Source organism: Apiospora marii (assembly GCF_038362585.1).
Source record: "Apiospora marii strain CBS 49790 chromosome Unknown utg000014l_segment0_segment0, whole genome shotgun sequence".
Lineage (NCBI taxonomy): Eukaryota > Fungi > Ascomycota > Sordariomycetes > Amphisphaeriales > Apiosporaceae > Apiospora > Apiospora marii.
The window spans coordinates 343,850-358,837 of record NW_027117385.1 but is presented as its reverse complement, the minus strand read 5'-3'; the positions used below and the strand labels follow the sequence as shown (position 1 = coordinate 358,837).

The 14,988-nt window shown below is 55.7% G+C and overlaps 7 protein-coding genes across 7 annotated transcripts; 5 read left to right on the top strand and 2 right to left on the bottom strand.

Annotated features, from left to right (window-relative positions):
* Positions 1-1,587: 1,587 nt before the first annotated feature.
* PG985_016301 (uncharacterized protein) lies at positions 1,588-1,938 on the top strand (the record flags this gene model as incomplete). The annotated part of the gene is made up of 1 exon (XM_066836067.1): positions 1,588-1,938. One exon carries the CDS (start codon positions 1,588-1,590, stop codon positions 1,936-1,938), a length of 351 nt encoding a protein of 116 aa, XP_066676083.1.
* Positions 1,939-3,217: 1,279 nt separating this feature from the next.
* Positions 3,218-5,003, top strand: PG985_016300 (uncharacterized protein; the record flags this gene model as incomplete). The annotated part of the gene is made up of 5 exons (XM_066836066.1): positions 3,218-3,505; positions 3,569-3,782; positions 3,841-4,238; positions 4,306-4,682; positions 4,742-5,003. 5 exons carry the CDS (start codon positions 3,218-3,220, stop codon positions 5,001-5,003), a joined length of 1,539 nt encoding a protein of 512 aa, XP_066676082.1.
* A 1,460-nt stretch (positions 5,004-6,463) lies between these two features.
* PG985_016299 (uncharacterized protein) lies at positions 6,464-7,525 on the top strand (the record flags this gene model as incomplete). The annotated part of the gene is made up of 1 exon (XM_066836065.1): positions 6,464-7,525. One exon carries the CDS (start codon positions 6,464-6,466, stop codon positions 7,523-7,525), a length of 1,062 nt encoding a protein of 353 aa, XP_066676081.1.
* A 1,322-nt stretch (positions 7,526-8,847) lies between these two features.
* Positions 8,848-9,513, top strand: PG985_016298 (uncharacterized protein; the record flags this gene model as incomplete). Its single annotated transcript, XM_066836064.1, has 1 exon — positions 8,848-9,513. One exon carries the CDS (start codon positions 8,848-8,850, stop codon positions 9,511-9,513), a length of 666 nt encoding a protein of 221 aa, XP_066676080.1.
* A 245-nt stretch (positions 9,514-9,758) lies between these two features.
* PG985_016297 (uncharacterized protein) lies at positions 9,759-10,563 on the bottom strand (the record flags this gene model as incomplete). Its single annotated transcript, XM_066836063.1, has 2 exons — positions 9,759-10,198; positions 10,302-10,563. The coding sequence occupies 2 exons, from the start codon at positions 10,561-10,563 to the stop codon at positions 9,759-9,761; spliced, it is 702 nt and encodes a 233-aa protein (XP_066676079.1).
* Positions 10,564-11,030: 467 nt separating this feature from the next.
* PG985_016296 (uncharacterized protein) lies at positions 11,031-12,515 on the bottom strand (the record flags this gene model as incomplete). Its single annotated transcript, XM_066836062.1, has 3 exons — positions 11,031-11,174; positions 11,237-12,390; positions 12,473-12,515. 3 exons carry the CDS (start codon positions 12,513-12,515, stop codon positions 11,031-11,033), a joined length of 1,341 nt encoding a protein of 446 aa, XP_066676078.1.
* Positions 12,516-13,968: 1,453 nt separating this feature from the next.
* PG985_016295 (uncharacterized protein) lies at positions 13,969-14,868 on the top strand (the record flags this gene model as incomplete). The annotated part of the gene is made up of 1 exon (XM_066836061.1): positions 13,969-14,868. One exon carries the CDS (start codon positions 13,969-13,971, stop codon positions 14,866-14,868), a length of 900 nt encoding a protein of 299 aa, XP_066676077.1.
* Positions 14,869-14,988: the final 120 nt, after the last annotated feature.

The window sequence follows — 14,988 nt, the reverse complement described above, 5'->3', positions numbered from 1 at the left end:
GTTTCTTGATTGTGATACTGCGCAATTCAATTGACCAGTATTTTGGGACTTATTCCAGACAGTTCTTCATCGCTAACACGTGCGATGGGTCAGTATTAACACTTCGTTCGCCGAATGTGCTACGGGCAGGGATTGCACTGATCGCCATGCACATAGACTTGGCCCGCGATGCGGTACGCGGTGGAGCGTCGAAACTTGGGCCTGATGCCAAACGGCTTGGCTGTCTGTATGCATTGTTGGCTGATCGTTCTTGACGATCAGCGCCCGCTTGGCATGCCCGTTGATATCACACAAGGGTTTGGGCTTTGGAGCACAACAGTTCCCTGCACGTCGGACTAATACTACCCGAGTCGAAAGCCGGGGGTGGGGACTGCTTTAAAGTAAGGCGCCTCTGGGTAGTTTCGGTATATCTTATTGTCCGCACACCGTATTCCAAGTCACACGTGTGGGGCGTTGTGGCTTAACAAGGGCTTACGGCGCTGGCCGAGCCGGATATATCGGACACGCGTCCAGGGCGACCAATTGCAGTTCGTCCACAATGTGTTACCCGACAGCCGGCTCAGATGTCAGCACTTACCACCGTACTTGGGCACCGGTGAAATCCATACTCCGCCACGTTTGCTGACAGGGCCAGGTCTGACGTGACTCTTATCTCCTGAATGATACAAGGCTCCTATTCGGCAAGGATCTTCTGAGATGCCTGGGAAGCTATGTTACACAGTACATGCAGTCAGGTACCTCTGCTTTTGTCTGACCATGGACACGTCAGCTGGCTTCATCGGGATCTGGTAGATAAAAGTCCGACTGCCCGGCTCGTCATAGGCTTAGTCACACATTGCATACCTCTATGCATGCAGGAAGCAAGATGCCTTCGCAGTTGACTAAAGCAGGGCAATACACAATGGTTAGATGAACAAGTGAGACTACTCATTCATTCTGGGCCGTGAGCTTCAGCATACTAGGTTGGCTGCAGCTGGGAGTATATAGCACCATATAGAGCTAGTATAGACGAGACGTCGAAATGCATTACTACCCGCGTTTTAGACCCTACGTTTGCTTGTCCATTTCAAACTTCCTGCCGTCTTCATCCACCCAAAATCAACCTCTAGCACTAGCATGGCCTCCCCCAGTCCCATAATAAGTGGCGACTTCACCAAGTTGCGAGCCTCCTGTGACACTTGTAGTGAGCTCAAGGTACGCTGTGGCCGAGACAAGCCCGAGTGTGCAAGGTGTGTCAGACGAGGAACTCGGTGTGTCTACGGTCGGTCTCGCCGGAGTCATAGGGATGCCCCCAAAATCGGCGACTCGAGATCTAACAAAACAAAAAGCCCCCAATTATTGGGCCATACCGACAATCCCCCATCTCCAGTGCGTACCACGCCTGCTCTTAGTGAACAAGGTGATGGCAATGATACTTTGGGCTCGTATTGCCATGCCGCGATAAGCAACGATGCCGTGCTGGAGAGCCAGGATGCCCTAGGAACCCTGGACGCAGGGTTATATCTGGGAGACGGCTGCTTACTATCGCCACTGGATCCGCCGACTGATTTCGACACTTATCTCCCAACAAGTCTCGAGTCATCAACCATGCTCCAGCAACGTGACGACCTGCCCCTGACGAGAAATGGCGACGGCATCTTTGCTCAGCCATCCTTAACCAGCGGCGGCAAAACGGAGCCCGGGACCAACAACGGCCCGCCCGCGTCTGCATTTGCTTTGTGTGGATGCATGACCCGCGCGGCCCACCAGATTACCCTGATTTCCTGCGACATGCCGGCAGCTGGGCAGGCCGCGTTCCATGAGCAGCTTTCCAGGATCCGGCAAGCTACCATTGCGGCTGAAGACTGCATCAGCTGCCACTGCGTATCATATGATGACAGTATTATTTGTACGGTGGGCCCCATAGCCACAAGTGCTTCCTTCACGAGACTGACGTAACCACGCCCAGTGACCGTCTGCCTACTTCTCGGTCGCACTCTGAGAAGCCTGTCAAACTTGATACCAGACGCCAGCAGCCACTCATCATCCGTCTCTGGCGCGGACACAACGAGCCCTGGAACTAGAACATCTTGGTCCCTAGCCCAGCCGGGTCCAGACGGCGAGTGGGAGCCAAAACTAGATTTGACACTGTTGCAATTTCGAAAGCTACAAGGGGTGATGGAAAAACTTGGTCTCGCCGTGAGGCAGCTAGCAATGACCTCTGGGTCTCATAGCTCCACGTGCGCCATTGCTAGTATGTTCATCCAGCTCTGGCTGGTCCCGGGAGAAGATGCAGTCAAGTCACGGTTTGCGGAATTGGGGGGCACGACCTGATGGGACCTCGGCACGGAGTTTGCCAACCAAGCGACCTGCCCAGCGAGGGGTTCATGCAAGACGTATGCACACCCACGGACGATCAGGGTCGGGATCGTGCTGAATCCCGTCAATGCTAATGTTCTCTGTTAAGCTCTGCAGAAGTAGTAATTACCGCGAGTGTAATGCAATCAGGTCCCAGCTTGCCAATCTCATGCAAACCTCTAGCTTGATTCTTTCCATGAATAATATATCAAGATGATGCTATTGGACCTACAGCGATCTTAGTAGCCCCCTGTACATCTTCACCCAAAACAATATTGAATTCAGCCCTCGTCCCGGATCCCCGGGTCCCTGGATCTGGATTTTGAACCTAACCGAACGGAGTATTAATTGTGATCATCAGTCTCATCTAAACGAACCGCCACTGGTCAGCTTAGCGATAAGCGCCCGCCCTGCGGCCAATAGGAACATGCAAATCCCCAAGCCACGTGGGTTCGTGTCCCTATTTTTAACCGCGGTTCGTCGCCAAGTCAGCCCTGTAGCAGGCGAAAGGACTCTCATGGAGCCGGCTATCCCAGACGGGTCAGGCGATGCAAATCCTACAGGATCCTCAGCCCATCTCGGTTTCGGCCTTGGGTGGTGACAAGGCGACGATGTGAACGCCCCTCTGACGAGCTGACTTGCGGGATGTTGGTAGTCAGGAGGAGGGCCACTCCGTCGGCTGGGGTGAGAATGAGGGCACGGGTCGTGCGGCGAGGCGGGATGGATGATACCAGGAGTATCCATCAGCACAGGCAGACATACCTTCGATGATGATGATTCCCATACTGATTGCTCGGATACAAATAGAGACGAGTTAGCAATCGGTTCTGGAGATTCTGGACGGATCAGTCCTCACCGACAAACAGCAGCACCTGCAAATATGGTTCGCTTCAACTCCCTCGTCGCTTGCGGCCTGGCCGCCTTGCCTTTGCTAGCCGCCGCGCTGCCTCGCCCATCGTGTCCTGATGGTTTGTGTCTCCAGACCCGCGCCGACATCACGATGGACCAGGTCCAGCGCGAGCTGGGCGCCCTGATCTCTTCTGACGCCCACATCTACGGGCCCGACGACCCTTCGTTCCAGAACCTCACCCAGAGATATCAGGCCTACATGCCCCCCAAGATCCAGCTCGTGGTCCAGGTCGGCAAAGAGGAGGATGTTTCGGCTGTCGTAAGTTTAGCTATCTCCTGGGAGCTTTATGCATATGGCTAATCGGTGTCATGACCTGAACAGATATCCTATGCAGACCGCAACAGTGTCGAGTTCTACGTGGTGAACCGCGGCCACGGTCTGCCAGTATCTCAAGGAACATTCAACGGCATCCAGATCGATGTGGGCCTCCTTCGCAACATCACCATCAGCGAAGACGGCACGTATGGCCTGTTCCAAGGGGGCACCTTTGACCAGCAAGTCATCGACTACCTCTGGGAGAGGGGATACGTGACAAGTAAGCAGCCCCACGACCTGCAGCTCCCGTACTCAACTAACATGCACTCTGCTACCAGCCACGGGCAGTTGCGCCTGCGTCGGCATGCTGGGCCCCGGCCTCGGCGGCGGCCACGGGCGGATGCAGAACAAGCACGGTCTCATCAGCGACAACATGCTCAAGATCAACGCCGTGCTGGCCAACGGGACCGCTATCACGGTCTCGGAGCAGTCGCACGCGGACCTCTTCTGGGCTATGCAGGGCGCGGGCCACAACTTTGCCGCCGTCACCAGCTTCGAGCTCAAGATCTACCCGCGCGGCCCCGACACGTGGTACCACAAGACCTACATCTTCACGCAGGACAAGCTGGAGAAGCTGTTCGAGCTGCTGAACGTGGTCGACGAGGACAGGGAGAAGCCGGAGCATATGCTGAACTTTGGCTTCTACTTCTGGAACCAGGCCTTTGACACAACCAAGGTAGGCCCACGTTTCCGCCGGTCTCGGACACCTAGCCCTGTTGATTTTGCTAATAATGTGTGAACAGCCCGTGATCCAGTGGGACTTCACCTACATCGGCCCCAAGAGCGACGTCGAGGCCAAGCTGGCCCCCTTTGACGCCCTGGGCCCCGTCAACGTGACCGAGGCCGACCTGCCGTATCCCGAGATCCTGCCGGCGACCGGGACGGGCCTCGACGACCCCCTGTGCGCCAAGGGCTCCAGCCACGTCGTCGGCACCGCGGGCCTCCAGGAGTACAACGTCACCACCCAGCGCCAGCTCTTCGACCACTTCGTCGACAAGTCGGCCGCCTACCCGGGCCTCGCCGGCACCTTCTTCGTCATGGAGAGCTACGGCGTCGGCGGCGTCGTCAGCCGGGACCCGGCCTCGTCGGCGTTTCCCATGCGGGACGACTACCTTCTCGTGTAAGTTTTCAGCATGCCACATAGGCCATGGGTGTGTTTTCTAAGAATGTGTGCTACAGGCAAATCTCGGTCAACTACGCCCCCAACGCCACCCTCGACGACGCGGCCGTGCAGTGGGGCCGGGAGGCGGTCGACATGTGGAACCAGGGCCAGCCGACGCGGCGGCCCACCACCTACGTCAACTACGGCCTCGGCGACGAGTCGCTCGAGTCCATCTACGGCTACGAGCCCTGGCGCCTCGAGAAGCTGCGGAGCCTGAAGAAGGCGTACGACCCCAACAACAAGTTCCGGTACTACGTCCCGCTGATCCGGGACTCTTGAGGTGCGCGGTGGAGATTACCACGGGTGTTGCTAGCAGGCATTTGGACTGTTTGGGTTCGGTGTGGTTGGGGACGAGTGAACAATTTGGAGTGGGCGTGGTAGTGGGCACGGTGGCCCTGAGTGAACGGCAACGGTTGTGTGTAAGAAATATTTATAGTAGAATGAACAATTTCTACTCTCATCGCAGTGTTGCTAGTTCTACACCTCAATAAGTCCATCATCAATTGCAGGGGAAGAACCGGGGCATACGTGGCAGATATTCAATGTTGTGATTGACTCACGGCATCAGCATCATTCTTCTAGGGAACAAGCCTTGTCTTCAGGAGGGGACGAATGTTGCTCTGGAGCAATGTGGGCGTCCAGTCCTCTCGAGTGACCGAAATGGTGTGGGGTAACAGTTAGAGTAGGTAGCTGTAAGTGCCTAGAATCAATCTCTTACTTATAGAGGTCGGCTTGTGAAGTGATTGTGAAGCGCTTGTGGATAGCTGCTTAAGCTACTTATAGTGACAGCTGTACCTAAATTGAATGCTACAAAATTGGAATAATTGCACTGCACTAATATGTTTGGCAGATGCTGCCATCACCTGCTTAATTGATCCTCTCCTACCTATTCCAGCCATTTGCCTGCGTTCAATTACTTTCGTGGTGGGTTGCAACTGCAAACCATCCTAACCCGCCACTCACTCTCATGAGCTGTCGACTCCTACACTCATCTCTTTGACAACCAAACGTCATCAACATCATTCCGTTCCTGGGGATCCAGCAGTTATCTCTGCATCGCGTCCCCGAGGTTTGCACACAACACGTTCTTGATCCCAGTGACGACCTCATCATCGCTCCTTCCATTTCAAGCCTGACACCCTCATTTTTCCTTCTCACATTCTGGAGCTGCGTCACCAAGTTGAACCATACACAATCGTTCTCGAGAGTGTTTCTCTCATTTCTCCGTCTGTTTTCACAACATACACTGATTCACCTGCCGAATTCCACATCACATTTTCACCACCGGGTTACCAGTAGGCCCCAGTCACGGTGTTCTTTGGTCCTCGCTTGAATTGACAGTCCTGCATTTCGATACACTCATTTTCCCTTCGCGATTCTGAAGCTGCGTCAGAAATTGGCAAGACACACTCGAGCTCTCGAAAGCATCTGTCACCTGTCGCTCACTTTCACCACATCACCAGCTGCTGAGCCTGCCAGATTGCGCACCACTTTGCTTGTTTTCTGGATTCCATTTCTCGCCTAGATACCAGGCCTTGTATCAACACGACAAGCATTCCACATCTCCTCCGCCAGAGTATGGATTGAATCTTCTCATCAACAATCATTCAGGTACGTTAGCATTGGTTTATGCTGTGTGTTTCTCTGAGTTCTTGACATGTCATCCATAATCTTTCGATGCAGACATCTTAACTGACATCTTTCCACCCCACCAGAATTGTCCATTGTACCAAGCCACCATGTCGTCTTCAACCGACCCCGCCGACGAACCCTGCAACTTCAACAAGCTGCCGCCCGAGCTACGAATTCAGATCTGGGAGTTGGCAGCATCGAACGACCGCAACGTGTTGATGATCAGCGACCGCAAGGAGGCCATCGTTACGATACCACCCCCGGCTATGGCCTGGACCTGCCATGAATCGCGCGCGATTGCTTTCCAGTACGGCCATGTGTACCGCGTAGGGGACAAATGGACCTGGTTCTCACCGGTATTCGATCGCGTTGCACTGGATGCGGCCTGGACTTTTCGACGCAAGAGTGTTTATGAGATCGGAAGAAAGCTGAAACTCTTGACTGGATCTCTTGCCAATGATGTACGGCATGTCCTGGCTTCGTCCGACAACGATGTTAAGGGGTATTCCATTGACGACACCTGGGCTACATGCCGGCGGGTCACACTCTATCCCAGCATCGAAGTATTCCCCAACCTGCAGAGCGTCGGTATTATGCGGGAAGCTGTCCTCGCATCTGATAGCACATGGAACTACTATTCACTCGAGCAGCTATTGCAGAATGTCCGTTTCCAGGCCTTCACCCTCATTCGTGAGATCGAATCAGAGTCTCGGATCCTGGCTTCGATCCCCAAAGACACCTTCGCGCGCAGCTATCCTGGCGACTGGATGGGCCAGTCTGTAAACCGCACGGTGCCACAGAGCTGGGAAATGGGTCATTCCCGTTACGTATGGGATCGAGAGAAGCAGCACCTACGCGCGATTTGGAAGCTCTGGTTCTATCAACGTTTTGCAATGACACCAACTACTCTGCCAAGGGTGCTAGGGGGCATAAAATGGGGTTCAGATAAGTTCCCATGGATGAACCAGGTGAAAGACCAGGCTCCCTTCGTCTATCCAGCTGTTCTCCTCGCCCATGGCAACAAAATCATGGAAGTTGTGGATCATCCGGATTTCAAAGAAGAAGAGCTCAGACAGCTTCAGCATCACGCTATGCAAGCGTGGTTCCTCGACACCTTCGGGGATCAAGCACTGGCTGATGCGGACGCGGAGGAGGAAGCAGCCACTTGAGCAGACAGCCATGACGGACTTGTGTACATGGTCTTGCGATCGGACTCCGCAGGAACACACAAAATTGGCCAGAACAATCGATTGATAGAGTAGTGAAGTAGTCAGTGTAACAACCATTGTATTGAGTAGGAGATAGATGAAATAAGATTGAGTATACCCCCAAGTCGCTCAGTGTTCCCATTGACGTAGAATGTAAGGCCTCTACATGTGGTTGTTGGTAACCTAGTCCCTATGATGTGGGTTGGGAGCACTCGTGCCTGCGCAGCTTCTCAGGTAACTTTAGATAATGCATCTGGCTAGAGCCGACAAGGTTGGTTATCGTAGCCCTGCAACCTCGAGCCACACCGAGGTAATTGATATCAATCTGTGGTACGGTGCGTCATGGTAGGTTCACACGTTGATTAGTTGGTTGAACAGGCCATGTGTTCCGGAGTGCCTGCCATCTAGTCCAACCCGCGATTGTGCATCCTCGCTTTTCCAGCAAGTGCCCATCAGTATTGATATGGAGTGGCCTCGATCCCGGCCCACTAGGTAGATGCATCTCCCGAATGTGCCCTGATACTCCCTCATGCTCCCGAAAAGACTGCCGCTCCTTGCGCCTGGCGGTGAGGCAGGGAAACAGCAATTTGAAGTGGGCAATTTGGACACGCGTGCTCCACTTCTAACCGTCCGCGTATGTAATCACAGTTCGGGATGTTGCAGTTCGCGACGGGACACTTGGTGAACGGGCAGAAACGCGCAAAGACATGCTCCCTGGCCACCGAAGAAGTTGGCGACGGGACTGGATCTCGGGACTTCTAAATTTGGCCGAGCGGGGATCTAGATGAGGGTCAGGCCATCTTACGTGCAATAAATGAGTGTTGCCTAAATGCAGCATACGCATCATGGGTAGTCAACAATCGGTCTGTCCTTCTGATGTTTCAGCAAACTGAGAGGTGATTCCATTCCTCTCATTCCCAATATAAATCATTCCCTCTTCTATTAGCAGTCGGTCTGTCCTCTTCCCCTTTATCCTTGTCTTACCGTAGACTCCCTTAACCCCCGTCACTTCTCCTCCACTGCAGTAGCCTCCCGCCCGACAGATATCGCGAGGATGGGCTTCTACAAGCCGTCGTACACCATCTGTGAATACTTTCCCGAAGGTTGTATCCAGTTGACTTGGAACAGGCTGATGCTGTGTGGGCCCATGGAAGGGCTGAATATCTCCCAAGCGCTCTATGCAAAGGCCGAAAAGGAAAACGACAGACTAAGCGACGACGAGGTGAGCAAATTCCAATGGAGCACGCACGAGACTGGGAAGACAGTGGCGATATTGATCTGGAATGCCCCAGCGCGCCCTCTTCCTCGCCCGCGGTGACCTCGTGGGCAAGGCCCTAGCCCACCCGGACTCGCTAACCCTGGCCGAGCGGTACGAGGTCATGGGCCGGGAGCCGCCCGACAAGCTGCACCAAGCGATCCGCGACGCCACCGGGGGCGAGGCCAGCACGCCGCGGGATCTGGTCGACATGGTCCAGCAGTCGTCGTTCTCGGTCGAAGCGCTGACCCTCGAGGCCTTGGAGCTGCTGCTGGCGCAGTTCATGGCCTTCGGGGAACTGTTCAGAGACAACGATCGGTTCCCCGGAAAGTGGGAGGCGCGCCGCCTCCTCGGGGCCCGCGAGGGCGTCGACGACGAGACCGTCAAGCGGGTGTGCCAGAAGGCGCTGGCGCGCTGTGAGGCGGACCCCGTCATCCGGGCGGCGCGGCAGGCCAAGTTCGAGTCGGCCGAGGCTTGCGGCGAGAAGGGCTTGCTCGTGCAACTGCCCGAGCCGTACGTCGTGCTATCGCTCGAGGAGTCTTTCCAGCGGTGGAGAAGTTCATGCCGACGGCGACTGAGCCGTCGCCGTGGCCGGCGAGGAACCGTCGCAACGCACCTGGCGATTTCGTGGACCCTGTTCCGGGGAGAAGGGAAGGCGGGCAGCCCTGAGATGGGCGAAAAGACACTACTTTGACAGCCGTGGTACTATTGTGCACCAGGGGAAGACGTGTGATAAGGCTTTCCAGGTTGCAGTATAAGATTTATGTCCTAACGGACGCTCAGCAATGCTATATTCTCCAGATGATCTTCGACATGATTAAGATAGTGTCCCGGCACAGTGGGCAACAGCACAAATACGGCGGGACTATCTCGCATTTTTCATTCTCATCCTGCAAGCCCCCATCGCAATCTTTTTCTTCTCCTCTGTTTGATTCCCAGTCATGACGATACGTTGTGCAAAAATATCCGCCGCCGCCTACCGGGGTAACCGTACGACAAAACCCTTGGCCCGTACGCGATAAACATGGCCTCCATGACGACGCCTGCACGGGGCCCTGCGATACGAGCGAGCTCTCGCCAGAAGTCCCACTCCCCAAACACGGGAGGCACGCCCCCGCTCAGGACCTCCCGCCCGGAGAGCATCAGTCCCTTCCAAGCCGCCCCAATCTTATCTCTAGCCCGCTTGATCTTCTCTACGTCCTGCGCGTTGCTGGATCGACGTAGCTCTGGGTGTTCAGTTTGACCCACCAGCCGATCTGGGTCCGTACCCGACTGGTTGTTGAGATTCCTGACAGCCTGCTGGATCCTTTCCCTTGCTTCGCGAAATCGTCCGGTAAGAGCATCGGTTTGTTCTTGCCTGGGCTGGGACAGGCTTGTCACTGCAGACAGGTCATTTATGTCAGTATTCATTTGAAATCATAGGGCAGCAGGAACGATGGCATCAAAATGTCCTAGAAGTTGGGATGGAGTTGCCAGACGTACCGGCTTCGCTCGCAAACGCCTCGAAGACCCTATCCAGGGCGTCTTTTAGCGTGTGATGCGGTGCTGACCCCCTTCCCTTGAGGTACCTCACAACCGGACTTGCAGGTATACTCAGGTCCTCCCACTCATCACACCACGCCTTTATTGAACTTATTGGCTCACGGACCTCCTCCGGCAAAGAGAAAGATTCCAAGATGGGGAAGGATCCTTGGAGCTTGGCGTAGCTCTCCATGAGCCTGTAGGGACTGTCCACTTGGGCCATCATTCAGCTCTACAGAAAGAAGAAACGAATATTGAGTGCATACTCTGGAGAGGGTAGTACACGATGGGGGAAGAAGGATAAAGACCTGATCTTGGGTCAGAGCAGGCGGCAAGTTCAAACCACTTTCCGGGTTATTTTATGGGGTCAGCTTCATTGTTCTCGTGATTTCAAGTTTGTCGCAGCTTGGTTGGTTTGCTCGATATCTACGACCAACACGCCACCGATTGCGCGAGGAACAAAGAGCTTATGGTAGCTCATCGAACTAACCGTGGACCAACCATGACCAGATGAGAGCAATGCGCTCGCTAGAATGCTCCTGCTTTGCGATGAAAATTACAGGACACACGCACTTGCTGTTTGGGTATCTACAGTCTTGACGCAAGTCACATAATTGATGAAAACAGATAAAGGCGTGGTCACAGCAGATCATTCCCAAGCATGTTGTCATTCGTATCATTTTCAGAAACTTAGTAGTCTTCTCCACGGCTGATCACCTCCTTGACAGTCGGGCGCAGAAGAATGGTGTGCTCCCATTGAGCAGAGTAGGATCCCTTCTTGTCCACCAGGGGCGGGTAATCTTCGACAATACCTTGTTGCACGAGGTTGTTGAGCTAGAGATATGTTAGCACTGAAAGATCGCAATTGACTGATGTAAAAATATGGGGCTAGTCACGCCTAATAAGTACTTCTCCTGACCAATGCGGTCGAGATACCGCCGGCAGAAGGGGAGAGTGCTGAAGTTGTTCTTGATGACCCGGAGCAGGGACTTGGCCGAGTTGAGGCGCAGGTCGACCTTGGGCGCGTCCTGGCGCAGGGCGTAGTGCGAAACCTCACCCTGGTCCGTGACGTGACCGGTACCGGTGGTGCCGAAGGTCTCGATGGCGAAGACGTCGCCCTCCTCCATCTTGGTGGTGTCGGACGTCTTGACGATGGGCACGCTCTTGGTGCCGTGGATGCTGTACGGGTGGATGGTGTGGCCGGCGAGGCCGCGGATCGACTTGACAGGGTACGTGGTGCCGTTGATCTCGCACTCGTAGCTCTCCATGGCCTCCTGGATCAGGCCACCCAGCTCGCCCAGGCGGACGTCGATACCGGCATTCTTGACACCCGTGTTGGTCGCATCCTTGACGGCGTTGATGAGGTTGTCGTACATGGGGTCGAAGGACATAGTGAAGGCGCTGTCGACGATGCAGCCGTTGACGTGGACGCCGATGTCGACCTTCATGACGTTGTTCTGCTGCAGGATGGTCTTGTTGCCGGCGTTGGGGCTGAAGTGGGCGGCGATGTGGTCGAGGTTGAGACCGGTGGGGAAACCCATGCCGGCCTTGATGGCGTCACCCTCGGCGAGGCCATCGTGGCCAAGGAGACGGCGGACGCTGTCCTCGATGCCGTTGGCGATCTCGGTCAGGGTCTGGCCGGGCTTGATGCTCTTCTGGGCCCACTGGCGGACCTGGCGATGGGTCTCGGCGGCGTGGCGGTAGTCGGCGAGCCACTCGGTGTTGAGGGTCTCGAGGTGGCGCTTCTCCTCGCTGGTGGTGCGGTAGCTGTGCTCCTCGGTGTAGTCCTCCAGCTGGCCGGCGGGGTAGCTGTTGTTGGGGAACAGCGTCGAGATCAGGACGCTCGGCGGGTCGGTCTGGGCGGTGGGCGCCTTCTTCTTCTTCCGGGGCTTGCGCTTCTTGTTCTTCTTCTTCTTGGCACCCTCGGCGGTGCCCGCGGCGGCGTCGTCGCCATCGTCGTCGGAATCTTCGCCGCCCGAGTGCTCCTCAGCAGTGGCGCCGTTGGCAGCAGCAGCAGCCTTTGCGTCGGCTGCGTCAGTGCCGTTGCTGACTGCGCGCAAATACCAATAACAGACAACATTAGACCAAATGATTGATTGCAATTGAAACGGACAAAGAGTGACAAGGCTTACCACTGAGCTTCTTGAGCTCGTCTACCGGAGCTTGCGCAGCCATTTTCGACGATTTGTGCGGATGGACGGGGAATATCCGTCTCGAGTTTTTGGTTTCTTTGCGACCTTGTACCCCGCCAACTTTTGTAGTGCCCGGGCGCGATAAGATAACGCCGATCATGGCAAGGGCGCGGGTCAATTAACAGGTCGACCACCCAAACATTCAACACCCAACGGCAGATTTAGTGGAGGCTCCCAACGGCGCAACCATCAGATTGAAGCATCGGCCCTACTACTTGCAGAATGGCCAGTCAGGGCAGAAATAGGGCCAGTTGCTACTTACTCAGGGACAAGCTACCAACTGCTACATCAGTAATAGCACTGTAACGAATTCGGAATGCTTGTAGACCAATTTGGCTCGTTCGAGTCAGAACTGGTTAGCACGAGAAGCAAGTCGCATTTCCGCCTTCCACGGAGACATAATGGCCATCGTCTTTCAGCACCAGCACATTGAGTCGAGTGTGCATGGTTTGCGTAGCTTGCCGCCCCCAGCACCTCATGCAATCCTGCCTTTATTTCCGTCTACCTAGTGCTTGCCAGTCAGACAGATGAATTCCCCTTGGCCAGTGTTCCCCTGAATAAGTGGAAGCTACATACATGTAGCCACTGACCGTCGTGCTGTTGGGCCACCAGCGCTTAACGACGGAGTTCGGCACCCCACATTTCCGGAGAACCAACTGTGAGTTGGTAGGTACAAGCCTCACGTTCCCATTGAATGAAGTAGATAGATAATGGGAACTTGAATTAAGGGACCGACGTCAACCTTGCGCGTCTGTACGAGCTCATGCTGGGCCTCGAGCATGACATCGCCGGTTTCCTCTGTCGAGCCATGGGATGGTGCTCAGCGGCCTGCACCATACCACCGTATCTGCCGCCGGAAAATCGAGTGTGGGCCCTGAGGTGTGGTCGCATTCCATTTTCACCGGGGCCACCACACGCTGCAAAGCGCTTAGTCGCCATCGCATTTGGCGGATGTCTCCTTCTCTTTCACTGTCATTCATATCCTTCCATTTTCGGCAACAAACAGAACTACCATAATATATGATGCATGCAATGCTGCACAAATGCAGGAAAGGTCGTTCCTACTAGTAGCCTCTATTATGTCACATGCCCGCCTTTCGACGGTTGACACCCGCCGACGGGGCAGAACGCCCGATGCAGATGGAACCCCGCAAGAACCAGGAGATGTCGGATAGAAAGGTTACAGCGCCGAGTCCTCCACAACAAGGAACCCCGAATCCAGGCCAGAGTGCATTAGATCCTCCTTTATATGTCTGTATCTGCCGACGGGCCATCATTGTCCTATAATGCCACCAATCACCGTTTTACGGGATGACGCGCTGCCCCGGGGAGGGCGCGCGGTACATAATGCGCCCGGTAACCCCCCTCTGCGCCTCCGGCGTATCTGGATTCTCACCACCGATTGAGGGATCTCTCGTAGACAAGATCTATCCACGATGCATTTCACCTGTAACCTGCAGACGGCCCTGGCCTGCATTCTCGTACTGGGAAGCACAGTTGCCGCCGCCGCACCCAAGACCATGTTCCTCTTCAAGGACGTCCTGCAGTCCAACACAACCGCCCTTACGACATCGGGCTTCAACACCCTGCTCATCTTCCGCATCGGCCTGACCGACGCGGGCGACCTGGTGTACTACTCCACAGGCGACGCCGGCGAAGCCGTCGACGCCCCCGTCGTAAACAACGGCGCCTACACGGGCGGGTCCGCCCTCACGGACAAGATCCGCTCCTTCAAGACGTCGCCCTCCAGCCTGGTAGACCGCGTCGAGGTCTCGCTGGTGTCGCACGACACCACGTTCCAAATCATCCGCGACCTGGTGGCGTCCGAGGGCACGGGGCCCGCGTCCACGCTGTACCGCAACTTCGCAGCCCTGCAGGCCGCGTGGGGGTTCGACGCCCTCAACAACGACGACGAGGGCGTCTACGACATGACCAGCACCGTCGCCTTCGCGCAGATGCTCGGCGTCATGGGCCTCAAGTACACCATCGCGCCCTACACCAACCGGGCCTTCTGGGCCGACGCCCTGGGCCGCATCAACGCCGAGGGGCAGCTGCTGGACCACGTCTATCTGCAGGTCTACGACGGCGGCGCGGGCAACGACCCGGCCGCATGGAAAAGTGCACTAGGGGGCATGAAAATTGCGCCCGTCGAGTGGGTCGTCAATGACGCCAAGCCGTACGAGGGCACCACGCCCGCCGCGGCCCGGGAGGAGTTCGAGCGGTGGTTCGCCGAGGGGTCCATTGAGGGGGCGGGGTACTGGAACGATTACGATATCGAGAAGATGGGGTCGTCGTACACTGAGTATGGGAACGTGCTGACCGACGTCTTCGGCTAGGGACCCTGCAGTTCGTTGTCAAGTGCAGCAGGGTTTTACTGGGTGCCCGTCCGTGGCCCAGATGTGGTGTCGACAGGAGGGCCGCACCCGAAGGGATGTAAGCCCAGGATTGTTGCTTGA